Here is a 26,430-nt window from a genome sequence, read left to right as displayed (position 1 = left end):
CTCCAGCATTAAGCTATAGGAGAACAGGGATTTGAACATTTAGAGGTGTATTAACTGAAGGCTCACAGCCTCAGCCTGATAACCTCAAAAGTCTCATATCTCCCCTGAGCCATAGGCAGTTGCTTTGGCTTAGTGGTTAAGATGTTGGCCTTCAGTGCAGGGGACCTGTGTTCGATTCCTGGGTGTTACTACTATTCTAGCAGGGGCTCACAGCCTCAGCCTGACTACCTCAAAACTTTAATTGTCGTAGTGGTTAAGATGTTGGCTTTCCACGTGGGAGACCAGGGTTCGATTCCCGGCTGTTACACTATCATACAAAAGAAGACCTCAACAGCGCTAAGAAACATCTGATTAATATCATTCTGTGTTATTTAAACTTTACTGAAGGCTAACGCATAAAAGATCACTTCAAAATTACCAGGAAACTTTGCCTGAGTTTCTGACTGATGGTGCAGTGGTCTAATCATCAGGCTTTCAGTACAGACATTCCATGTTCAAGTCCTGTTCCTCCTACAGCTCAATGCTGCAGTAATTTGAACTTTTCAAGTTCAAATTGAAATCCGTACCAGCTTTTCAAATAGTGGGGCTATGTCGCGCACACATGCACACTCACAAGGTTGATGTAGAGGACTGTGGAACACCACAACCAACTAGTGACGACCAGCACCTCTCTTCACACTGTTCTGAATCTGAAGAGACAGGGGTGCACAACATATAGAAGGGCAAATATTGTATTTGAGCAAGAACCTGACCGAGAAGCATGGTCTGAAGATTCACACAATGGTTCATAAACTTCATACCGGTGAAAGACCCTTTACTTGTGCAGTTTGTGGCAAAGGCTATGTTAATGCACATGTTCTAAAAACACACATGCTGACTCATACAGGTGAAAGGCCATTTACTTGTGCAGTTTGTGGCAGAGGCTTTGTCAACACGAGTAATTTAAAAACACACACACACACAAGGGTTCACCACTAACCTTTTACATTTGTGGCGATAGCCAGTCAAATGATTAGTCTAAAATCACATAAGAGGAGTCTGTATTTGTACAGATTGAAATTGAAATGTGTGACCATTATTTCCAGTCCATTCCACACACACACACACACACACACACACACACACACACACACACACACACACACACACACACACACACACACACACACACACACACACACACAGTCAGACTTGCCTGATCAACAAAAGGTCCTAGGACTCTAAAGAATTGAGCAGCAGCTGCTTACTGTTCCAGTGTGGCTACAATGACACCAAGCATATCAGATTCAGCGTGAAAAAGTAAGTCAGAACAAGTGTCTTTTACCTGAAACAATCTTCTTTTTTTTTTAATCGGCACAGTCCGAATGTCGTGTCTAGTCTTCGATGGTCGACACTTAGAAGTGTCGGAGAGACACGAGACCCGTTTCATCGGATTTGGCATCCTTCAAATATGAAAAAGGTGTCCTGCCTGAAACAAAAGGATTAACAATATATATTTTAATGATTTTTAAGGCCCAAAGGTCGCTTCAAAGCCTCTTGGGTGACCGTTGACCTTTAGGAGTGTCCATTTTTGAGGAGACCTATATGTTTTCTCGTTACTCTCGGCGAGCCAAATTGCATAATGTGCATAGCCTACTGTACAGATTAGGCAAGCAGGGCTCAGAGCATTATTGGTTGAATTTGGTTCCCAGTCCCTGTTGGCTCATTGAAGTCAGTCAGAAGGAGATAAAATATGTCCTCTGCATGCTCATGAATGACTAAGACCCCTGCACATTCTGTATCCAGCCGGTTGACAGGTCACTGAAGTCATGCCTGTGTGCCGTAAACCCCTTCAAACTGTTAAAGAGCTTCTACAGTTGGTGAAGAAGCCTGCATGTACATCACACACACATTCACACACCTTTACATATAGATTTTGCATTACATTCATCCATTCATACACCAATGCCGGAGGAAAACATATATCATGCAAGGCACCAATTAGGCACCAGGAATTGGGGTTCAGAGTCTTGCTCAAGGACACTTCGACACTGAGGAAGCCCGGGTTTGAACTGGGAAACTTCGCGTTCCTATCCGGTCACTTTATCCCTGCCACCCCTGTGTGTGTTTCGATAGCTTAGGAGAGCAGGCAACCTTTGCGGCCACATGCATTTGTTAAGCCTTAATTAAAGCCTGGTGATCAGTGATCACCCAGTGCCAAACAGTGAAAAGGGCTTTGATTTGATATGCTGCTGATACAGTACAGCCTTGTCATACCAAAGAAATAATGCCTCCTGGCCCTGCTTGGAATCCAGCATCAAAGGTTTGATCCATGTGTCGTACTATAGGGTCATGCAGGGATGCACCTATACTTAGTATATTAAGCTGCCTCACGCTGCAGAATATAGGAGATAGCTCCACCCCTTTGGCTTACTACTATAGATAATAATAGATTACTAATTGACTATAGATGACCGTTGACATTTGTTCTTGCAGAGGTGGAATAATTGCACAAGCTTCGGCAAGAGGCTTTGCATGCAAAAACTAGACCTGTACGTGCCCGTCGCAGTCGGCCACTGGCCTACTTGGGAACGATGCAACTTGGTCACCTAATGATAAACGTTGTCATAGCACCCGTTTTAACTGTCACCCGGTGTCCCACACAGAGATCTGTGTATGTGCCTGTGTGAAGACTGGCTGGAAATTGCACAGGTGAAAAGAGTTGGCCTCATTAGGCCCACTGGCAGAGCCTGACCAGAGCCTTTTTGTGGTGGTTCTGGAAAACCGTGGGTCCGACTGACTCGATACCGGGCACTGCCCTCCCTGTGGGGTTGTGGAACGCATGTGTCGAATTTGAAGTCGGTGGGCCGAACGGTTCTCGAGTTACGTGCATTACAACCGTACACACACACACACACACACACACACACGCACACGCGCACACACACACACACACACACACACACACACACACACACACACACACACACAGTCACACACACACACACACACACACACACACACACACACACACACACACACACACACACACACACACACACACACACAATTCTCTCTGTCTCTCTAATTAATTAGGAAAATCTGCTGCAGGCAAACGTTGAACAAAATAACACATTCTTCTACATTCTCTAATTGTGTAAATATTTTGTTTAAATGCAATGTTAATTTATAATTGTACTCCTGAGAGTGTAACATGAAACAGTTAAAGATCTAGTATGGCCTAAATGTATATCCAGTATCCACAGTTTAATATTCAAACTTGTCATTATCATGGTTAAAATCAGCCAGCAATGCATGTTCCTTGGACTGGTTGGACAAGTGCAATAAATTAAAACCAGATATGGTTACCAGGTTTGATATATTGAAAAAAAATCTTCCCCCAATAGGCCTATGTGTCTAAAATACTTTCAAATGGCAGGTGGTTTGGCAACCCATTAAACTGTGTGACGTTGGGGGCAGTGATTGGCTATAGGTCAACAGGCATATCCCCGCTCTTTTTCTTTCTTTCTTTCTTTCTTAGGGTCTAGTGTGGGACTCAGCTTTCCGTGATGGCGGCACGATGATTGAGTTTTTGTACTATTTGATTGAGTTTTTGTACTATTTGATCGTACTTTTTTTTGATTTGATTGTCCGTTATTTACTCTTCTCTGTTCTTTGTTTTATCTGTCTGTTTATCCTTGACTGGATTGTAACAAATATAACGCAAAGAATTTGGTGGTTCCTCATAGTCGCGATAATTTCTCGAATGATCGTGGTTTTGTTTAGGGACTGTTTAAACCGGAACGGAAACTACTGGACGCCTAGTCTTTTAAGGACATCCGCAACAACTGCGGATTCCGCAGTTTTACCCGGTTGGGACGATCTGTTACCTTTTTATCTGGCCCGGGATTTGTTTTATTTGTTTTTAAAAACACTGTTGGCATACTTGGCAAGCTCATGGTCAGAACCAACACTCGCTTTGAAGTTAGCGGCGGCCGCCGTGGTGCTGTACAGTATAGAGTACTGGTATTGGCCCCTGCGTTATCATTAAGGGCTGCACGGTGAGTTACAAACAACACATATTAAGTTACTGGGGACTTGGTCTCGCTTTAGGTGGTCTACTCTCGACTACAACACTTTCTATCTGTCTGGCTGTCTCTCCATTTATTTACCCCTCTCTCCTCTTTCCAATAGTGGTGGTCATGTCATTTCGGTCATTTCGGTCCTGTACTATAGGATCCGTACGGACCATACTCTATTTACTAAATGGATTAGTCTGACTGTTGCACACCCTTTGCGTACCGGCTCCACCTCTAAGCGGCTGTGTTGTGCTCGATGGTCCTCCAGGGATGACCTGGTGCAGGTGGGCAGGGGTCCCGGTAACGACACGGTGACAGTGAGGACGGTGAACGTGGGCCTCACCCTCCTGGCGGTGTGGGACCCGGAGCAGGCGGGCGTGGCAGACTACCTCCCACTGCCCGTCCAGCACGCCATCTACCCGGGGGACGCCCAGAGGCTGGTGGTGGGCGACGTGGTCTGCTTCAGCGCCCACGTCGTCGCTCCAGAAGGTGAGACAATGCTTCAAGTTGCTGAAAGTATGCATGTGAATTGTGTGGCTTCAAATTTGAGCCACGCACGAAGGAACAATCTGTGCCAGACCCCAGACCTGCCACTACATCATAACTTTGCGCAAACTTTGATGCTTAAAAAGAACAGATCTACAGTATAAGCTGTACCATCGCACAGTGTTGATAGCTTTTAAATCTGTTCTTTTTGTGCATGTGACAGCCTTCTACTCTGCCTTTTAAATGTGCCGTATCTTACTGCTGGACACAGGCCGACACATTGCGGCGACGGCTCATCGGAAACGAAAATAAATCATCATTGTAACGAGGAACGCTGTTACTTGGACCAGTAATATGTAATAATATTACTGTTTAGGCAGATGTAGTACGTTACACTACTCGTTACTGCTTAAAGAATGCAATACAGCCGAACACTGTTGACATGTTTACTCGATAGGAAAAATACAAGAGGAATACCTATTTTTAATACAATGGTTTTATCAAAGGTTGATTATAATCGATCATGTTGCATTTTAATGCTTTTAGGAAACCAGTTAATATCCTGTGTTGTGAACGTTGGTGTTCCCATTTCCTCAGGGAGGAAATCCCCTTAACTTTAGTTATAGTAAGTGTGCCATTGATGGGGTATAATGAGGCATTGGGGGGAAAAATAACAGCAACACAAACAAACGTTAATCATCCATCCTGTCCCCCTCCCCCTCCAGCAGGTGTCCCTGGTGCATGGAGCTCGTCAGCCAGTACCGTGCTCCACGTGGACCCCAAAAGCGGAGCGGCCGTGGCGAGAGACGCCGGAACGGTCACCGTGTTCTACGAAATACCTGGCGTTCTCAGGACCTACATAGAGGTACGTCCATACCGTCTGGGCCTGATGGACTGCTAGTGATGAAGATACAGTGAGGTAGCACTGTGTTAACCCGCAGTATGATGACACAAGTCAAGGTGTGTCTTGAGATTTTGTGACAGACGCACGTTATTCCAACTACGAATGTTATGTTATATCGTTTTATTTTATTTCAAAACAGTACTTTGTGTGCTCTCGTTCCCCATTACAGATGTAAAAGCTCACACATGTAGATGAAACTGGGTTTAATTGGTTAAGCTGTAGTGTTCGTAAATACAAAAATGTATGTTTGGAGAGTGCTAACGTGTCTATTTTGCATGAATATAAATAACAATGCCTTGCCCACCGAGGTGCCAAATACTAAGTATTTATTCTGGTCATGCCCCTGATAAATGAGCTACAACGTGAGATGGATTGGGTAGGGTCATAATAATGCAAACCGCATCACTCTCCGGCTCTCTCGGGATGTGTATTTTTCATATGGCGGTCGTTTGCATCACGTTCCCCAGGTATATCGGAGACCCTAAGACTTCACAGTATCCCAAATAACGTTGGCCTATCCATCATCAACGCCTGGGATTGCGTTCTATTCTATCAGTATAATGATTATGTCTGACTATGTGTGTGTGATATTTCCCTCCGTGCTCTGCTGGGAATGGGAGGAGAGATTCTCCACTCAGATAGAGAGAGTGGAGGATTAATTAGCTCCATCTCTGAGAATGTCACTGTGCACTTAATGTGCTCTCCTTCCTTCCAGGCTTCTAGGCTTAGATATTATGCCAGCGTTTGTATACAAATCATTCCAATTAGTAGCAGGAGAATGGGGTGAGGGTCTAGATGAGCAGATAAGGTTTCCATCTAAACCACTAATGTGCATCACAGCCTTATGTCTAATTTATTCCCGTCACACGGCCGTGTCGCACGCTGAAAATGGCCAATCTACAAGCTGATGGACAAACGTTTCGGCTATCCAGCCTTCATCAGTGATGAAGTCTGGATAGCCGAAACGTTTGTCCATTTGTTTCAAATATGAAATAAACTATATTTGAACTGCAGTCTTGGTGTGTGTGACCCACTACCCTTTATTTTGAACGGGTGGCGCACCTATAGTCAGAGCGCGGTGGTCATATGAAGATCAATCTACAAGCTCACAACAAGTTGCTATTTCTGGGCGCCCAACACCGTCACACGACAAAGTATAAATCAGGCTATTATGGCAAAAGTGGCTATTATGTGAGACATGAATGGATGAAGAGCAGTGCCGTATCAACTACATCTACATCTCCCGCTTCTTCCTTAATGGTCTTCTGGCGGATTAGACATTTCCATGTGATTGATGAAGACAATCACTGACCAGGGACCGGTGAAGCTAATTAGGCAAATACGCCATTCCAAGTCTGTGTCAATAAGGCTCACGAGAAATAAACGACGCGAAACGAACCCTTCCTTCTTGGAATTTATTGTCCTTTTCTTTGGGGTTGGTGGTGGCTCGCTGTAGGTGGTGGTGGAAGCGGCGCCCAGGACGGCCGTCATGGCTCAGGCCACGCCCATCAGGAACGACGGGGAGACCAAGGTCCTTATCACCACCAGAGAACGAGGAACCAACCTTATAGGTAACCCACTCCATTACTGTTTTAATCAACAACTCAATTAAAGCCCCCATGTTTTCATCGGTGAGCCAATTAAGAATCTTTTTTTTTAATGGTGTTTTCGTTTAAACAAATTCTCTGTTTTAATCAGCAGTTCAATTAAAGCAGTGGTTCTAAAAGTGGGGGTTCAGTCAATGAAGCTAGCAGATGCATCTTGTTGATCAATCTGCTGATTTTGAATCACTTCAGAAAAATATCTTGTAGGAATTGTAAATATTTTTGAATCATTTTCCAAATGTGTACTGTTAACACAAATGATCTTCTTATGGTGGTCCCACCCTGCCAAAAAAAAATCAGATGGGAGGGGGGTTCATGGCCAAATTATTCATATCAATTTGGGGGGGGGGGGTCTTTGACGTTTCGAGCTTGTGGATCTGCTACTTTTTATACTTTTGTGTGATGCTACATGTAGTACAGGGTTCACCAATTAATATTCCTCAAGGGCCATATTTTGACTAGGGTACCAGGCTGGGGGCCGAGTCCGAAGCCCTGAAAATTCATTTTCAGGGCAAGACCCCATTTGAAAAGGATGCCCAGTTTGACATGCACAGGCTACTGACCCCCATTTAATGCCATTTATATCTGCCCCCCCCCCGGCTGCGGAGCGCCTACTGGGGAACCCTGCTGTAGTATGATCAAATATAGCATTAATTTTCGAAAAAACACAAAGTTAAAAAGCCAGACAGCAATGACATAATAGCAACATACCAACACATTTTTCAGAAAACTACTATGATTAAGAAGACATTTTTAGAATGGGGTTAGGGATGTGGTGTTAGGGGTTAGGGGTGTTAGGGATGTGGTGTTTTGGTTTAGAATGGGGTTAGGGGTGTGGTGTAACGGAGCACCATGCTGACATGCTGCTGAAGGAGATAACGAGGCACCAGAGAGAGAGAGAGAGAGAGACAACTGTTTGTTTGTTCTTGTCTGACCTCATGGCTCCCCCTGCAGGAACCTGCTCCTCAGTCCAGACGGAAGCCATCGCCCAGCTGCACCCTGAGACCTCCATCAGCTGTCTCCTCAGCTTCACCAGCGACCAAGTGGACTTCAGCACGCACCACGCGTTCAGCACGCACACTGGCTTTGACCCCGCCTCTGGTAAGACTGGACCCACACAGCACACACACACACACAATTAGAACATTTACATATTTTACAATTTAGGCATTTAGCGGCCGCTCTTAATCCAGATTGATTTACAGTAAGCAAGGTAACCATGAGGTAATACATCACATGCATCTTAGTAAACCAAGAACTAATCATCAGTCTCAATATGGAGAAAAATAAATCTGTACATTGAAACTACAGTATACAAGCTGCAGATACCAGGTCAACAAATGCCTCTGCCCTGATAGCACTAGTGTAATTGTGTTTTGGAGTTGGGGGGCTTCAATTCAGTTGTTAGCTTATCTCTGAAGGAAGGCCTCCAGGGGGCATTAACAATTCCCTGTTTCCCTTGAATCCCCACAGAGAACGTAATGGGAGGCTGTGACTGAAATAACCAGGGTTTTCACCATGTACTGTACGCCGAGTCCTATTGGAATTTGTTTTTTATAGTATTTATTTTTACCCTTCGTGCCCACAATGTCAGCAATTCCTTGGATTCTCTCTGGCAGTCAGTCTCCTTCTCACACCTGATTTGTTGATTTGACCGTGGGCGTGTGTCACCGCAGGATGGGGGGGAAGCAATTATAGGAAACCACTTCATCATTTATGTTTCTATTAATAATTATTATTTGACTATAATCTGCTTCCGAGTATTAACAGAGGTGTCTTTTTGGTGACACCTCTGCTAGCTCCGTTGTCATCATGGCGTTTGTCTATATACAGAAGTACCGCAAAAATGGAATGCTAACTAGGCCAGTCAATCTAAGGTTTGAACCAAATGAAATTACAATGGTAATCGTTCAAGGTTTTTTCTGATGAAAATTTGTAAATGACAGTCTGTAGTGTTCTCTCCTCCGTGTCATCAGTGCCCATACCCGAGGCGGGGGGGGGGGGCTGGGCGAAAGGGCCTTAAGTGTGGAGTTTGCATGTTCTCCCCGTGTCCCCTAGGGTAGGCACCCTAATCCTCCCTAGGTGCCCATATCCACTAATAATTAGTGGATCATGGTCAATTCAGGGGTTGAAAGTAACAACCTATAAGGCAAAAATGTAATTTTCATTATGCTTTAAGTAGCATTTGATGTGTCAAACTAGTTTTTTTTTTTGTAATGATTCTGAACCCCTTCCAAGCATTAGTTTTGCACAAAAAACACTCCTTGGGCTAAATTAGGCCATATCCACTTACCCATTTGTGATGACGGCTATGGCCGTTTTTAGCTCAAGGAGTGTTTTTTTGTGCAAAACTAATGCTTGTTGGGGTACATACTACATACCATTAGGCAACAACCTATTAGGCAAACATTAAAAAATGTCATTATGAAAACTACGAGGATGAAGATCTGATCGATCGAAACGTTGACACAAAGAAATACAGCAGAGCTTTCTTTCAGCATTTCCAGTGTGCAGACTATATACCAGTGAGAGATGATATGAAAGACATACTCAACGGTCTGTTCCTTCTGCCAGGCTTCTACACGTGTTCCATGAGCCTGCGGCCCCTGAGCGACCCGCAGAGCCGTGTTCTGAGCATGTCCATGTCCAACCTGCTGGTGGAGGCGGTCCTGGAGGGAAGCTCCTCTGGGAAGCGGGTGGCTGCCCGGCTGCCCATAGAGCCCGGCCTGTACGCCGACCAGACGGAGCTGCTGCTCTCCAACCTGCACCCCTCTGCTGACCTCACCTTCTACGGCCCTGCCGCCACGCTGGCCAGCATGGAGGTACTGTTTTATAAAAAATAAAAAAAGTTTCTTTATCAGTGGTTCTGAAACTTTTTCATGTCAAGGGCCACCCAGAATTATCTGTTTTTGGTCGCAGACCCCCATCTGAAAATATTTTGTTCCAGGGACCCTCCAGAATATATTTGAGTTTTAAATGTTCACTGTGAAAGAATATATATTCAAAGATTTTCACACATTTTCAAGATTTTTCTAAAATAACAGATCTACAAGCTTGTGATGTATGAGCTTGTATATCTGCTATGAATTCCGAATACGATTAGAGCATTTGAAGTGGTTGTACTAACAATGTCCAGAAGCATCTTCCATAAAACCGGCTCTGATATTTCATATAAAATATGATATGATATACTGTAGTACTTTATTGTCAGTTTGCATAGAATTTGTCTTGCGACCCAGTAGCGAGCCACCGAGTGGCGCGCTACGAGCTTGTAGGTCTGCTATAACGACTGACATAGAAACATAGTCATTTTCAAACAGACATTTTCTGATCTCAGGTCAAAATGGGTTAAAGCCTTGATCTGTGATTCCCTCACCTGATTGCTTTAATCCATGCGACTGTGTCAGGTGGTGTCCACGTCTCCCAGCGTCACAGTCCAAGAGAAGGAGATGTCCCACCAAGGCTTCCCGTCCTTCTCCAGGTTCACTGTCAGTGCCGTGGACCCCCAGGGAGCTGCCTCTGCTGCTCACATCTCCATCAGCAGCCCCTCCTCCGGACAGACCCTCCTTATCCCGGTGGCCCTCATATACCTGGTTGACCCCAGCACCTCCATGCAAGGTGAGCTGGTCTGTTTAGGACCCCAGCACCTCCATGCAAGGTGAGCTGGTCTGTTTAGGACCCCAGCACCTCCATGCAAGGTGAGCTCGGCAGTTTAGCCCATTCTGATCTGAGATCAGATTCTAAAAATGTTTTCTACATCCTGACAGTTTTCTGAAAAAGCTATGAAAAATAGCAGACCTACAAGCTCGTAGCGCGCCACTCGGTGGCACGCTATGAGCTTTTAGATCTGCTATTTTTCAATAGCTAAAGCATAACATAATGCTAACACCAAAAGGGGTTCCCGCCCAAAATGGGTTGGACTCTGGTTGATTATAAATAGAAAGTCATCTATTTATAATTAATTAATAGATTTCAAGAATTACACCAGTTTGAGAACCACTGATTTATTGAATGCTGCATTGATCTTATAGTCTCCATTTTCACATTTTTCTTTATTGAGGTGCCGTTTTATGACAAAGTATAAAATTGGGCTAATCAAATCAGACTAATTGATGTACTCAATGATTTGTTTGGTTATGTATAAGTTCTGAGTTAGTACCACCTCCTGATCAGGGAAACATTTGGTTCTGAGAACCTCATGTGAAATGCAGTCAACTAATCGAAGAACCCATGAACTCCCTAACCATCTCAGAGCTGCTCCCTCTCTCCTCTCATTCAAAACCTCACTCAAAACCCACCTCTTCAGGATAGCTTTCCCCAGCTGAGGTCTGGTTAAGATGTCCCCCCCTTCCCTCGTTTATCCTTTTTAACCCTGTACTGTTGTTGTATCTGTTATGTTTTGCTTTGGGTTTTTTTCTTAATAAAGTCTGTTCCTAGTGTTCCTATGTAAAGCGCTTTGGGTATTTAGAAAAGCGCTATATAAATTCAAGCTATTATTATTATTATTATTATTATTATTATTATGAAATCTACATGGAGCAATTAATTTGATCTCTTGTAGTGTAAAAGAGCCAGTGGTGGATCACCGCCCCTCCACGCAAGGTCAGGGTTCTATTCTGAGACCAGATCAAGAACAAGATCATATGCCTCAGATCGTATAGCTTTTACTTGGCTTTCTGCTGTGAGATAATGGAAAGGTATTCTAGCGAGCATGGCAAATAGAAACCCGATATTGTAGGCGAAGAATTCAGCTCCTATTCTCTTGCTAAAGTTTCTTTAAAAACAAATCTGTGCTGTGCTATAACCTCCTGTCTCTTGTTGACTGCAGAAGAAGCCTCTGTCTTTTTTTTTTTTTTGTAGAAAGTACAGTACACAGATAACGCAGCTGTTTCGATAGCAATCCATCACGCCATTAACTATTAATAGGATTTTTATGTTAGCCATTCAGATTTCACTCCCAGTCAGTAAAGCCGAGAAAAAAACAAAACAAAAGGAAACAAAACGTTATCACGGCTCATTTCGTTCGCTATCACTTGATGGTGTGAGAGCGTCTGTTCACATGGCTTTCGAACACGTCCTATCCCCCTCTCTGACTGTCAAGCAGCTGCCAGTCCAGTTGTGGGACCGGAGGGGGGCCACTCCCTGCAGAGCATCGTGGACTCCTACCAGATGATGTTCTTCACCTTGTTCGCCCTGCTGGCGGGCACAGCCATCGTCGTCATCGGTAGGTGGAAGTTATCTAGTAGCAGAGCAGGCAATGCATTATACTGGGCTTATAGGGCTTATGTGGTTAATCTCGTGTTGTCATTTTAAGAGTTTAATCTCATATTTCAATTTCAAGACTTTCATTACGGAATGACCAATGGAGCTGTGTGAAAATGCTGCTGGTATGATAATAAAGTTATAGATGATGCACCGATCTGTGCTGTAGAAATAACAAGCAATATGCATTAGCTTTAATATTCAGACTTTCCCCTTTATCATTCAGGATCTATGACTAATATATAGGACCCGGTCCAAGTCCCAGTCCGGTCCAAATCTAATCTATTTATCATCTGTAAAAAGACAAATTGGCCAGTAACTTAAGTTTAATGTTTCTCTGATCTTATACTGGTCCTGTGTTATCTCCAGATGACCTTTGCCCCTGGGTGCCATGGTCGGCGTGCTCTCGCACCTGCGGGGCGGGCTCGGTGTCCCGCCGCAGGGCGTGCGTGTGCGAGGAGGCCGGCGACGCCGCCTGTCCTCCCGAGATGGAGGCCGAGAGGCACCGAGAGGAGACCCAGCTGTGTTACAAACGGCCCTGTCCAGGTACACACCGCCGCAAACACGCACCACCAACATGACATCCTACACCCAGCCAGGACAGTTTGACTAATTAGTACACCTGTCACCTGCAACCACGGAGCCCACAACCAATCCATCACCTGGAGATCGGACGTTGTGTGGACAACTGGACAAACACTGGCCATGAGTTGATGTAACTGAGCTGAATCACACAGCTAATTACTGTACTAGGCGTGTAAACGATACAGTAACTGCATCGAACATATCATATTGTTTTGCAATGCAAATAATAAATTGTATCGATTCGATACTCTGACCAACAGCTGCCGTGTTACAGTAAGTGGTCGGATGGGTGGTCCACGAACGGTTTTGAGATTTCCAAGTGGGCTCCCGCTCCCGTTGCAGCCCACTTGAAAATCAAACGGGCGGTATTAAAATAACTGCGGGCGGTCAGGATAAAACCAGCGGGCCCCGCAAAATCCTGCATCCTCCCGCAATTAACCAGATACAGAGCTTATAGGCTACACTTTAGCAAAATATTAATAATTTCCCTACTGCGCTGGACAAGCACCGTGGAGTCTCACTCTCTCCAACAGACATCTTCAGGCACGTTCCCAAAGCTGCCACCCCAGGCTGTCAATCATTAGTAATCACTCTGTGAGAAGTGCATGTGTGGAGTTTCTTTTCTCGCTTCTAAACCCCTTGTTGCTTTTCCCTGTGGAATAACATGAAACAGCAGTCCGTGAGTGACACAATATAATAATATATATAGCATAATAGGCCTAATATAACACTTTCCCTCTATATGTGACTGATCAGCTCACAAATATATAACTGCTTGCTAAATCTCAGCAACTCTTTGGGTCAATCTCAATGGAAATATTGCCGGTTTAGCGGGTCTAAACAATACAATTGCGGGATGGTGCGGGACTAAATGGGACTGGCGGGAGTGGGATTAATAAATCACTCCCGTGCAGGGCTCTACAGTACACTCGATCATACCTGAGTAGTGAGTAGGCCTGCTGGAACGCTGCCTTGAACAAAATGTAACAAACAATGACTTCCTGGGTCTTGTTTACTGTAAGGCTGTAAGCAATTAAGGCAATGCGGCATTAAAACATCAAGACACAGAGCAAAATTAACAGAACAAAGAAATGAAATTAATTAAAAAAGAAAACACAGAAAACAAAAGAAGACTCAAATGAACTCTCAGTGGCTTGTGGTTATGAGCACTGTATCACTCACTAGGACTATATGATGCATAGATTTGAGACAATCTGTTTTTATTTGTGCTTGTTGGATGTTTGTTGAATGTCTTGTTGCTATGTTTTGGTGAGCAGCATATCCTAGGACCTAGCGCCTGTCTCAGTGTGTGTTGTTCTGTGTGCAGACTGTCCCATGTCAGAATGGAGTCTCAGTGTGTCTCGTTCTGTGTTCAGACTGTCCCATGTCAGAATGGAGTCTCAGTGTGTGTTGTTCTGTGTGCAGACTGTCCCATGTCAGAATGGAGTCTCAGTGTGTCTCGTTCTGTGTTCAGACTGTCCCATGTCAGAATGGAGTCTCAGTGTGTGTTGTTCTGTGTTCAGACTGTCCCATGTCAGAATGGAGTCTCAGTGTGTGTTGTTCTGTGTGCAGACTGTCCCATGTCAGAATGGAGTCTCAGTGTGTGTTGTTCTGTGTGCAGACTGTCCCATGTCAGAATGGAGTCTCAGTGTGTGTTGTTCTGTGTGCAGACTGTCCCATGTCAGAATGGAGTCTCAGTGTGTGTTGTTCTGTGTTCAGACTGTCCCATGTCAGAATGGAGTCTCAGTGTGTGTTGTTCTGTGTTCAGACTGTCCCATGTCAGAATGGAGTCTCAGTGTGTGTTGTTCTGTGTTCAGACTGTCCCATGTCAGAATGGAGTCTCAGTGTGTGTTGTTCTGTGTGCAGACTGTCCCATGTCAGAATGGAGTCTCAGTGTGTGTTGTTCTGTGTGCAGACTGTCCCATGTCAGAATGGAGTCTCAGTGTGTCTCGTTCTGTGTTCAGACTGTCCCATGTCAGAATGGAGTCTCAGTGTGTGTTGTTCTGTGTGCAGACTGTCCCATGTCAGAATGGAGTCTCAGTGTGTGTTGTTCTGTGTTCAGACTGTCCCATGTCAGAATGGAGTCTCAGTGTGTCTCGTTCTGTGTTCAGACTGTCCCATGTCAGAATGGAGTCTCAGTGTGTCTCGTTCTGTGTTCAGACTGTCCCATGTCAGAATGGAGTCTCAGTGTGTGTTGTTCTGTGTGCAGACTGTCCCATGTCAGAATGGAGTCTCAGTGTGTGTTGTTCTGTGTTCAGACTGTCCCATGTCAGAATGGAGTCTCAGTGTGTGTTGTTCTGTGTTCAGACTGTCCCATGTCAGAATGGAGTCTCAGTGTGTGTTGTTCTGTGTTCAGACTGTCCCATGTCAGAATGGAGTCTCAGTGTGTGTTGTTCTGTGTGCAGACTGTCCCATGTCAGAATGGAGTCTCAGTGTGTGTTGTTCTGTGTGCAGACTGTCCCATGTCAGAATGGAGTCTCAGTGTGTGTTGTTCTGTGTGCAGACTGTCCCATGTCAGAATGGAGTCTCAGTGTGTGTTGTTCTGTGTGCAGACTGTCCCATGTCAGAATGGAGTCTCAGTGTGTGTTGTTCTGTGTGCAGACTGTCCCATGTCAGAATGGAGTCTCAGTGTGTGTTGTTCTGTGTTCAGACTGTCCCATGTCAGAATGGAGTCTCAGTGTGTGTTGTTCTGTGTTCAGACTGTCCCATGTCAGAATGGAGTCTCAGTGTGTGTTGTTCTGTGTTCAGACTGTCCCATGTCAGAATGGAGTCTCAGTGTGTGTTGTTCTGTGTGCAGACTGTCCCATGTCAGAATGGAGTCTCAGTGTGTGTTGTTCTGTGTGCAGACTGTCCCATGTCAGAATGGAGTCTCAGTGTGTCTCGTTCTGTGTTCAGACTGTCCCATGTCAGAATGGAGTCTCAGTGTGTGTTGTTCTGTGTGCAGACTGTCCCATGTCAGAATGGAGTCTCAGTGTGTGTTGTTCTGTGTGCAGACTGTCCCATGTCAGAATGGAGTCTCAGTGTGTCTCGTTCTGTGTTCAGACTGTCCCATGTCAGAATGGAGTCTCAGTGTGTGTTGTTCTGTGTGCAGACTGTCCCATGTCAGAATGGAGTCTCAGTGTGTCTCGTTCTGTGTTCAGACTGTCCCATGTCAGAATGGAGTCTCAGTGTGTGTTGTTCTGTGTGCAGACTGTCCCATGTCAGAATGGAGTCTCAGTGTGTGTTGTTCTGTGTTCAGACTGTCCCATGTCAGAATGGAGTCTCAGTGTGTCTCGTTCTGTGTTCAGACTGTCCCATGTCAGAATGGAGTCTCAGTGTGTCTCGTTCTGTGTTCAGACTGTCCCATGTCAGAATGGAGTCTCAGTGTGTGTTGTTCTGTGTGCAGACTGTCCCATGTCAGAATGGAGTCTCAGTGTGTGTTGTTCTGTGTGCAGACTGTCCCATGTCAGAATGGAGTCTCAGTGTGTGTTGTTCTGTGTGCAGACTGTCCCATGTCAGAATGGAGTCTCAGTGTGTGTTGTTCTGTGTTCAGACTGTCCCATGTCAGAATGGAGTCTCAGTGTGTGTTGTTCTGTGTGCAGACTGTCCCATGTCAGAATGGAGTCTCAGTGTGTGTTGTTCTGTGTGCAGACTGTCCCATGTCAGAATGGAGTCTCAGTGTGTCTCGTTCTGTGTTCAGACTGTCCCATGTCAGAATGGAGTCTCAGTGTGTGTTGTTTTGTGTTCAGACTGTCCCATGTCAGAATGGAGTCTCAGTGTGTGTTGTTTTGTGTTCAGACTGTCCCATGTCAGAATGGAGCGACTGGTCTCCGTGCTCCTGTGAGTCTCTGTCCCCGGCCACCAGGGGACAACAGTGCACCCCCCTGGAAACGCAGAGCAGAGCCTGCAACCTCAGCCATTGTCACAGCGAAGGTAAATAACCTATATCTGAAATGTGCCTTTCAATATTGTGTGTGTGTGTGTGTGTGTGTGTGTGTGTGTGTGTGTGTGTGTGTGTGTTAAGGCTGTACCCTAGCCCTTATTTTAGGACTCGAACTTCGGCAGGAATTTCCGAGTGAACATTCGGACCATTTGTTTAATTGTTTCTAATGAATTAAAAAAATAACCGTCTTGACGATCCGAGCGCACAGCGCGTCTCCCCCGCTCTTTATCAATCTCTCTCTCTCCCAACACACACACACACACACAGTGGGTTTTTTTTTACCACTACGCAAACTACGCAGCTGCGTAGAGCCCCGACAGCTAGAGGCCCGAGAGTTCTCCCTGAAAAATGTTTAATATTGCAGCCCGCCAGCCCGTTCCGTCGCAGACTCGCAGTTGATTTTTAGCCTATTGCAGTCGGTTAGGGGGGACCCCCCAGGGGGGGCTCCGACGGCCCATGGCGTCGCTTCCTCGGTGTCACTTCTTCATGATCCGCGACTCCCGGTCGCGGTCGTCCGTCCCGTCGTGGGCTCCCCTGTTGGTCTTTGTCCCCCTATACTGCTGCTCAAACCCGGCCGTCAGAACGATTCAACATGGAAATAATGTTGCAAAACAAAACAACAAGATACAGCCTAGACTGTAAAGAAAGAAATAGGACCTTGGCGTAAAACATCATATTTACCCTGCTCTTCAATAACAAAACATCATATTTACCCTGCTCTTCAATAACAAAACATCATATTTATCCTGCTCTTCAATAACAAAACATCATATTTACCCTGCTCTTCAATAACAAAACATCATATTTACCCTGCTCTTCAATAACAAAAGTGTGTTCTTACATGATCCTCCATTTTACGATTTCAACTCTAGGTGAGTAAATTAATTTAATATGAAACAAGCCCAAATTGATTAAATCAATTAATTACCAGCTGCATTATTATTATCTGTGGGTCTGCTGCTGACGTTATGCCACTTTTTAGCTGCGCTCCGCTGTTATGCTCAAATTAGTGTCCCTAAAGAATTCTGAGGCAACATGGCTGGAGACGAGGCAGCCAATCAGAACTGCTCGACTAGCCATGTGCACATGGGGAGTTTGGAGAGGGACAGCACAACAAGGAGATAGACATAACTTCTGACAGGAATGCACTAGAAACTTACTTTCTTTTGACATGCTCATATCACATAATAAAAAAGGGAAAAAAATATATTTATTTTTATTAAGAAAAAACGAAAAAAAAAAAACCAATGGTTCATACCCATTAATTAAGATTCGAGTGCCAACCCTAACGAGCGAACATTCGAACCTTGAATGTTTGGGGACAGCCTTAGTGTGTGTGTGTGTGTGTGTGTCTGTGTGTGTGTGTGCGTCTGTGTGTGTGTGTGTGTGTGTGCGTCTGTGTCTGTGTCTGTGTCTGCCTGCCTGTCGTTGGTACTACTGGTCTTATGAGTGAGTTTAAGAATGTTTCCCAATAGCCTGCCCTGACGTTGTTGTTCGTTGCCCCTTAGACTGTGAACCTCCTTTCCTGTACTCTGAATGTGGCGCCCCCTGTGAGAAGCAGTGTACACTGCAGGGACGACCGGAGCTGTGTGCTGATGTGAAGGAGTGTACTCCTGGCTGCTACTGCCCTCAGGTATACACTCATACTGTAACACTTCAACAACTGCTTTACTTGTCCAGCCACGTCACTCAACTACACACCTCTATATTACCTTGTTACTAGTCCAGACTGTTACTAGTCCAGACTGTTACTAGACCAGACTGTTGCCTCCCACAAATTTTAAATGCTTCCGGTCATGCAGTCTGGAGCACGGAAGCTCTGATCAAGCGATAAAGCGCATCCGTTTCATCTTTACAGTCACGCAAATGTATCCTAATATAAATCAAAATCATCTAAGCATACAGTATATAGCTTCCTGCTTAGCAGAAATGTATATATAAAAAAAAAAAGGTAAAGAAGATATTTAAAAATATATTTTCCGAGAACAGAAATGACGAACAGATGCCAGCTTATACGTGTTCGGATTTTGGGTGTGTATTTCCAGACTCCATATAGCCATATATAATATAGATTGTGGAATAGTTAAAACCTTGTTACAGACTGTATGGGAAGGAAAGTCGAACTGGGGTCTTGCAAGCCTGTCATGCATTAGCGCCTATGTGGTGTGCACCCTATAACCAATCGGCCCCCGCCCACTCATATCTGCTTTAAATTGTGCTTCAGATTCACCCTTTCACACACCATAATAGCGGAACTGTTACACAATGTGGTGCACTTTCACACACAACTTTCTCCTCGGGAGTACGTTGGGTTTTAGTATCCTGCACACAAGCTACGAGGAGCTGGGGATTAAACCTGTAACCTTCCGGCTCCTAGATGGCTGCCACTGCCACCCCCCCAGTCTGTATTATTTTTCCACATTATCTGTTCTGGGACACGGTTTACTCCAAAGCACCTTTATTCATATTGGTTCTACCGGCTGCTCTCAGTGTTAAAATTCATGTGTGACTCAGGAGAAGAAATGTAAATGAACCTCAAATTGAACAGAGCCAGTCACCGGCAGACATGGTGCTGACACACAGGCTGTATCTTTAGAGAACAGTGACTACGGTATATTGGTTCCAGTGCTATTCATAGACCCTCGTCACATTTTGGCACCACAATGCTGCTCGGTGCACTTTTCTGCTCTCTCTCTCTCTTTTTCACAGACTGAACCTCCACGGACTTCAAACTTCTCAACAGCCCGCTATTGTGAAATGGCTTTACAATTTTGTAATGGCAAAACAATAGTAGTTTTAATAATTGATACCTAGTCCCTACTGTACATTTCAGCGTGTTGTAACTGACTGGCTCACCTGCCAGTGAGGAGCCCCCACCGGGAGAATGTAGCATCAAATAGATAACAACTACAAGCTCACAACATGTCATCTTCCGGCAACGCAAGACTATGAAACCTCTGTCTTCTGATTCTGAACCACACAGAGTGAAGGACAGAATCTATACGTGATAATCCTGCATCCTATTGACGCTGTGTTTCGTCCTCCCTCCCATCCAGGGTCTGCTGCAGCAGAACGGCAGCTGTGTTCCCTTGGAGCAGTGTGGATGTGTCCACCTCCAGCACCAGGCTCCAGGACTCCCACCCACACCCGTCACTCTGCCCCAGGGAGCTGCCATCAGTATAGGCTGCAGTACCTGGTTAGTTACCCGTTGTACCCACTTCAATCCCCAGCATCCTTCCCTACTCTGGCTGGTCGTTTTTTTCATGTCATGTGAAAGCAGGGAATCATAGCTTCAAATTGGCATATTGGTTGTTCAGCTTGACCCACCAGTTTTGGAGATATGGCTTATAGAGTAATGTCTTGCAGAGAAACAGCGAGCTGAGAAAAAAGGCTTGAAAGGTTCACTTCTGTGGTCTCTAACATTACACCTAGCTACATGTTTAAGCATTAATTTCATATTTACATGTCGATTTCAGCTCTGACACTTATATCAGACATGCTCTAGTATGTGAAGAGCCTGCCTGTGCTATTAACTCATTTTTGGGGCTGTATTTTGCGCGATGGCAGGCTCTCAGTCAAATCTGGTCACATTAGGCAGCGATATTGTTGATTTCTAAGCTCACAGCGCGTAACGCTTTGTGAGATTGAGCCTATTTTTTCAAAGAGATGGTCAAGATTGAAAAAAGACGTCCAAGTGCAGAGCCAACTCAGGTCCAGTTTGTTATGTCTAGAGGGTGGTTAATTAATTTGCTATTTGTTGTACAACAGAGTATATACAGTAGGGTAGAGCTTAAGTGGCTAAAAAGTAGCATATTGGCATTGTCTCTTGGTGCACAAATGTTATGTGGACCATGTAACAACATGGTCAACAGCACTATTTGCAAATGTAGGCAACATTTGGTCACAAAGACAATTTAGACAAAATATGCTGCTGCCTGCTAATGAAGGAGCTTGTAGATGGGCTAATTATTTTTTGGGAAAATTGCAGATAGTTCTCCTGGCAGAAAATGATTGGTTAGGTAACTAATAGCAACTAAAATTACAACAAATGGGCTTCCTGTGCTGGCGGTGCGCTGAACGCACACACGTTCATTCACTGGATGCAAAAAGTGTCGTTCTTGATTGTGTTACGTGCACACGAATCAGACAGAATTGCACGTGCTGTGCATGGGGACTTTTGATTTGGTAAAGCGCCAGGGCCTTCGGAGGGATTGATTCGGCACTGTGTGTAACATCTTTCTCATTCTCTCTCCCCTGTTTACTCCCCTGTTTACTGTTTACTACCCAGTAGTAATATTCTCCGTCATGTACTGAATGTGGCATTTGAAGTGTTCACTCTACTGTATAATGACTGTATGGGTTTCTCCTCCAGCCTCTGCCACGATGGGACTTTGATGTGTGACACCAGAGAGTGTGAAGGTGAGAAAGCAATGCAAAATAATCCACAGCATTAAAGAAAGTCTTAGATAATTGCTTTGAATAATCTTCAGCCAGCGATGGAAGAAGTATTCAATTTAGTTACATAATTAATAATGAAAGTATCAATTCCCCAAGTTTACAAGTAAGAATCCAGTATTCAATGCAACACGCTGTGAGCTTGTTGAGCTGTTATTTTCAAATAGCCAAAGTGTATAGGGCTGAAGTGGTTAATGCATGTTTTGTAAATAAATCTACAAAGTAACTAGTAACTAAAGTTGATAAATAATTGTAGTGGAGTAAAAGTATAATATCTCTGAATATAATAGAATATAACAATATAATCAATATAATATAATATAAACTAGAAAAAGTGCCCCTCGGGGCACAGGTCTCCACCAGGGCAGGTCAGGTTGTGGCCTCCTGGTGGTGTTATAATAGGCCAATGTGAAAAGGGTGCCATTTTCTTCTCCTTCCTCCTTGGATGGCAATTGGATGATTTGTTCCAAAAATGTGTGTTTGTGGCACTATAACAGGCCAATGTGAAAATGGTGGGATATATTCCTCAGCCTAGTAGGAAAGTCAGTGAAAGATTTCACGTAAATTGCACGCTGCGTTCATGATTTGAGGCTTTTTTTTTCTTTCAAAATGGGCCAATCCTGCAAAAATGTAAAGCCAATGTTAGGATGGAATATGAAATATCGGACGGATCCGTCTTGAACACATGACTATAGAGATATGGTGTATAACGATTTGTGGGATTTTTGGACAGAATCTGGAGGAGTAATAAAAAATGTGGCATCGACCGGGTTAAAGGAGAATTCCATACTAAAAGGCTTTCTTACCTTTCTTTGTAGTTGTTACGTCCCCATCAAAGAGGTCCAGGTGTTATTTTGTGCAAAAGCTCCTTATTGGCTATTTCCCCTACCATAAACCCTAAATGAATTGCATTGAATTTAATGGGATGTATGGGGTGTTGTGCTAATTCACTTATTTCCATCGCTCAAAATTATATTTTTTTTGTATATATCCTCTCTTCATAATGTAAATAATAACCCAAGCGGCACACTTTACTACTTATTTAGATGGAAATAAGCGAATTAGCACAACACCCCATACATCCCATTCAATTCAATGCAATTCATTTAGGGCTTATGGTAGGGGAAATAGCCAATAAGGAGCTTTTGCACAAAATAACACCTGGACCTCTTTGATGGGGACATAACAACTACAAAGAAAGGTAAGAAAGCCTTTTAGTATGGAATTCTCCTTTAACGGTGCCGGAGACACACACACGGACGGAGTGCAAAACATACTCTCTCCCCATGCCTTCGGCCTGGTGGAGACAATAATTCCATAGCTTTGATAACTGTAATGCACAAAGACCCTTTGAGGACTTTCCTCCACACCCAGCTTGTACTAGGCTACAGGGTGTGGTTTGGAGGCCAATATCCCTGGAATTTCAACCCCTCTCACACACAGCGACATCTGGAGTGTGAATTCTACTTTGAATTCTGAAAGTGTGAAACTGGACCCAAGTTTCCAGAATTTACCCTGCAGAGCCTTTTCAAGTGTGTGCCTGTCTATATTTTAGCTAGTCAAATTTCGGGGGGTAATAAAATGGTTCCTGGAAAGGAGCACAAGGAGTACGTATGCAGTATAAACACGTGTGTTTATGAAGGCAGGATATTTAGTGGAAAGGATTACCTTTAGTATTTTCTATTTTCCAGATCCTTGCCTATAGCTTCCTCCATCTGTCACATTTACTTTTTTAAGAGAGAGACGCACTCTCATGTTTTCCTGGAAATAGGCGTGTGAATTTAAGCACACAAGAGATCAGAGCCTAGGCTGGAAGTCTGTCCTACATGCAACTAGATCCCGACTGCTTCCGTAGAGAGAATGCTGACTGATCCAAACAAGCAAGCAGTCGGCAGCCTGTGCCACACTGACCCAGAGAGGACCAGCCGGTGTCTGTGCCCTCTGCCCTATGAGTGATACTCTGACTCACACTGACACACCTACAGAGGAAAGAAATAAGTGGACAGTACTACCTTAATGTATTGGGTACAAATTATACAATTCATCAAAATGTAACTGATGGCTTTGCAACTTGAAAATGGGTATATTGTATTTTCCTTCATCTTCCCCAGCCAGGACAAACCGACTAAACTTTAGGCACAGTGGAGAAACGTTGTTAGTTATTGAATGGAGATATCGTTTCATGGAGACACCGCAGCAAGGAGCTGTGTTTTCACTCAAAATGACTTTTCACTAGTGAGAGACCACACCTCAATCGAACAGTTGATTGAAACGTTATGAGATGAATGTGGAACGAGGTGTGGAACCCAAGGTAGGGCGAGACTCGGGGTGGGGGCGAAGTGGGAGGCATACTTTGGTTAGACATAGCATTGGTTAGACATGGGTTACGGTTGGGTTTAGGTGTGCTGCCTCGTGGGAGGTTAGGTTTAGGGTGAGGGTTTGAGATAGGTTGTAGATGTAGGACTAATGACTGGTCTAACCAATGACTAGTCTAAACCAAAAACTGTCTAAACTAAGTACTGCACCCGGCGAAGTCTCTGGAGCTGACAGCCATCATTGCTCTACTCGGGATGAGCGGTTGATAGTCTCTGTCTCCCCCCCCCCCCCACGAGTGGCGCATTATGAACTTGTAGGTCTGCTATTTTTTTTTTAATCGTTAAAATGTGCCTCAAATCTTTCAAAAAATTGTCATGATTTAGAAAACTTTTTTTTTTCCCGACGTCAGGCCTGAATGGGTTAAGCAGAGGGTGGTCTCTACTCCTGAAACTATGTTGTATAGTTTGTAAAAAGTAAAAATGTGTACGTTGTCAAGAATTTCTGTGCATGATATTTTTTTGTGTCAGAGTTTGGGAGTGCTCATTGGATATCACTCAACAGTCCTGCGTACCACCTGTTTTGAATTTGCACATAATGCAGGAGGCAGCAGGAGGTTCAGGTTGCTTTACTGAAAACGAGTGCTTCCAAACTCCAATACTACTCAAAAAAATCACCTGCAAGGAATTTCTTGACAGGAAGTAGCACATAAGTCTACAGTGGATTTTTATGAAAGAAACACCAATGTTGGTGAGTTTGACGTTGTTTAATACAATCAGATTCAGATAGGACTTTTCTGTTCGGATGAATGGGCTGTCTATGAGAAGTTGCACCTAGTTAGCAACTTGCTGGCAAGATGGCAGCGGTTTGAATATCGTCAATTGCCATCTTTTTCCCACATCTGTGGTTGTCTGGCAGACTGGTATCCCAGTGGGTTGAGGCTGCTGTCATGAATTGCATATAGTAGACTAGTGAGAGGCTTGTGGGATCTTCATCACTAGCCAACTGCATCACAGTTGCCAGCAAGTAGAGAATAGGAAAAGAAATTCCCCAAACCAGTGTTATTTGTGAGTCACAAGTGGATCACAGGATCCTGTCATGTTTTTCAGTTATTTGTGTGTGCCACTCCTAAAGTATTTTTGGAGGGTTATATTATCTGTTTAAAAGATTAATGTGGCTGTGAGCCTGTGAATGGATTTGCACTGCCTTTCATACAAGTAAAAAGTCCGTCCACATTTTTGTCTACTACTCAAAGTTTTTGAACAGAATGGCTCAAATCATGAGTGCAGCGTCCGATTGACGTAAAGGTTCACACACGCCTGTTTTAGCATCACCAGGAGACCTGTGTCCAACCATCACACAACGTCATAAAGACATATTTCATTCTGATTGGCTAAGATTGACTTCTACTACCTGGCCTCAGTGGATTGGCTGAGACCTGTGCTAATTTGTTTTGCAAATGTGTCATATATTTGTTCTGGGATAAGGAGTGTGCATTGGCCCAGCCACAATACTAGATGAAACTAGATTAAAGTTTTGTGTTATGCATTATGTAGTTATGGTAGTTCCAATATAAATGATTGTGCAATGCAAATACAGCTCCTTGTGTCCTCTGTTTGCCCCTGCAGAGAAGAAGGAGAATGTGGTCTTTGCCCTGACGCTACACGGTGGCCACCTGGGGTTCTTCGAGGGTGTGGTGCTTTTCCCCCAGCCCCTCACGTGGATGGACAAAGTGATTGTGGGATACGCCAATGCCATGTCCCAGTGGGAGAAGCAGAAACCGCCATGCCAAAGTGACCCCTTGGACAAGAGTGTATGCCTAGAGGGTAAAGCAGCGTAACCCTTGGCCTCTTGACCTCTCTCACGCATGTCGTCAATCCACCCCATCCCCTGGACACCATTGCACTGAGAGGAGATGCCTTGAACCAAATCCAAATCTGCAATCTTCTCCTCTGCCTTCTCCTCTCGTGCATTGAGCTACTGACTGCCCTACTTGTCACCCTACCCCCCCGCCCTCACCGCAATCCCCCTTTCCAACCACCACCTTATTACAGTACAAGAGAGAATTAGAAAATTACTAACTGCCTTTTGAGCTCTTCCGTCATGTGGGATGTGAATGCATTTTATTTCCCCACATAGATATAAGACCTAGATGGATCCATTAACCAGACAAGAAAACGGATGGATGATAGATCCAATAACCAGATAATAAACGGGTGAAGTGAGTTGGCATCCTGTATAGTGAAGCACCATATACACTGAGTAGTCCAATGCCAATAAGAGCACAGACAAGGCCTCCGACTATACAAGGACTGTGCCACCACCAGGCTCACTCACTGTACAGCTATGAGCTCACCGCTTATCACCACCAAGGCCATAGCCTAATCTACTGTCTTAACCAACACAGCCTCTTTGTAATACGTATGTACTGTATGTAAATCACATAAATAATGTGTGTGTGTGTGTGTGTTTGTGCGTGTGCGTGTGCGTGTGCGTGCATTTCCATTTCATTTCTCTGTTCCTAGTATCTTGACCCCTCGTGTTCCTTTAGTTTAGTACATTGAGATTATCTGTGTTTGCCACTTAATGTGACTTAATGTGGTCATGGTTTAGCTGTTAAAAATGGAAAGCAGAGAGCGCCATTTTAATAGGTTTTAATAAGTTAAGTTGTAACTGGTTGAAGAAACTAGTGGGGGAGAGAGTTACATAACATCTGAATTTATGATGACTCTGATGATCCCTGCGTTAAGACCAGACCCTGTGGTCCAATAACGTTCCTTGACTCTTTTGATTAACGCCTACTCTGTTAATAATACTTTTGCCTTTGACCAGCTCAGACTT

At 44.4% G+C, this 26,430-nt stretch overlaps 1 protein-coding gene across 1 annotated transcript; it reads left to right on the top strand.

Annotated features, from left to right (window-relative positions):
• Positions 1 to 3,559: 3,559 nt before the first annotated feature.
• Positions 3,560 to 25,429, top strand: LOC310856003 (nuclear pore membrane glycoprotein 210-like; the record flags this gene model as incomplete). Its single annotated transcript, XM_083761218.1, has 15 exons — positions 3,560 to 3,573; positions 4,327 to 4,547; positions 5,273 to 5,409; positions 6,905 to 7,019; positions 8,007 to 8,153; positions 9,627 to 9,874; positions 10,460 to 10,670; positions 12,157 to 12,276; positions 12,684 to 12,860; positions 16,138 to 16,245; positions 16,677 to 16,811; positions 18,330 to 18,454; positions 19,878 to 20,017; positions 21,194 to 21,240; positions 25,218 to 25,429. 15 exons carry the CDS (start codon positions 3,560 to 3,562, stop codon positions 25,427 to 25,429), a joined length of 2,157 nt encoding a protein of 718 aa, XP_083617344.1.
• Positions 25,430 to 26,430: the final 1,001 nt, after the last annotated feature.

This window comes from Protomyctophum parallelum (assembly GCF_964188405.1).
Source record: "Protomyctophum parallelum genome assembly, chromosome: 3".
In the NCBI taxonomy this organism is placed as follows: domain Eukaryota; kingdom Metazoa; phylum Chordata; class Actinopteri; order Myctophiformes; family Myctophidae; genus Protomyctophum; species Protomyctophum parallelum.
The sequence above is the reverse complement of the archived record's forward strand: the minus strand, read 5'-3'. Positions and strand labels throughout refer to the sequence as shown.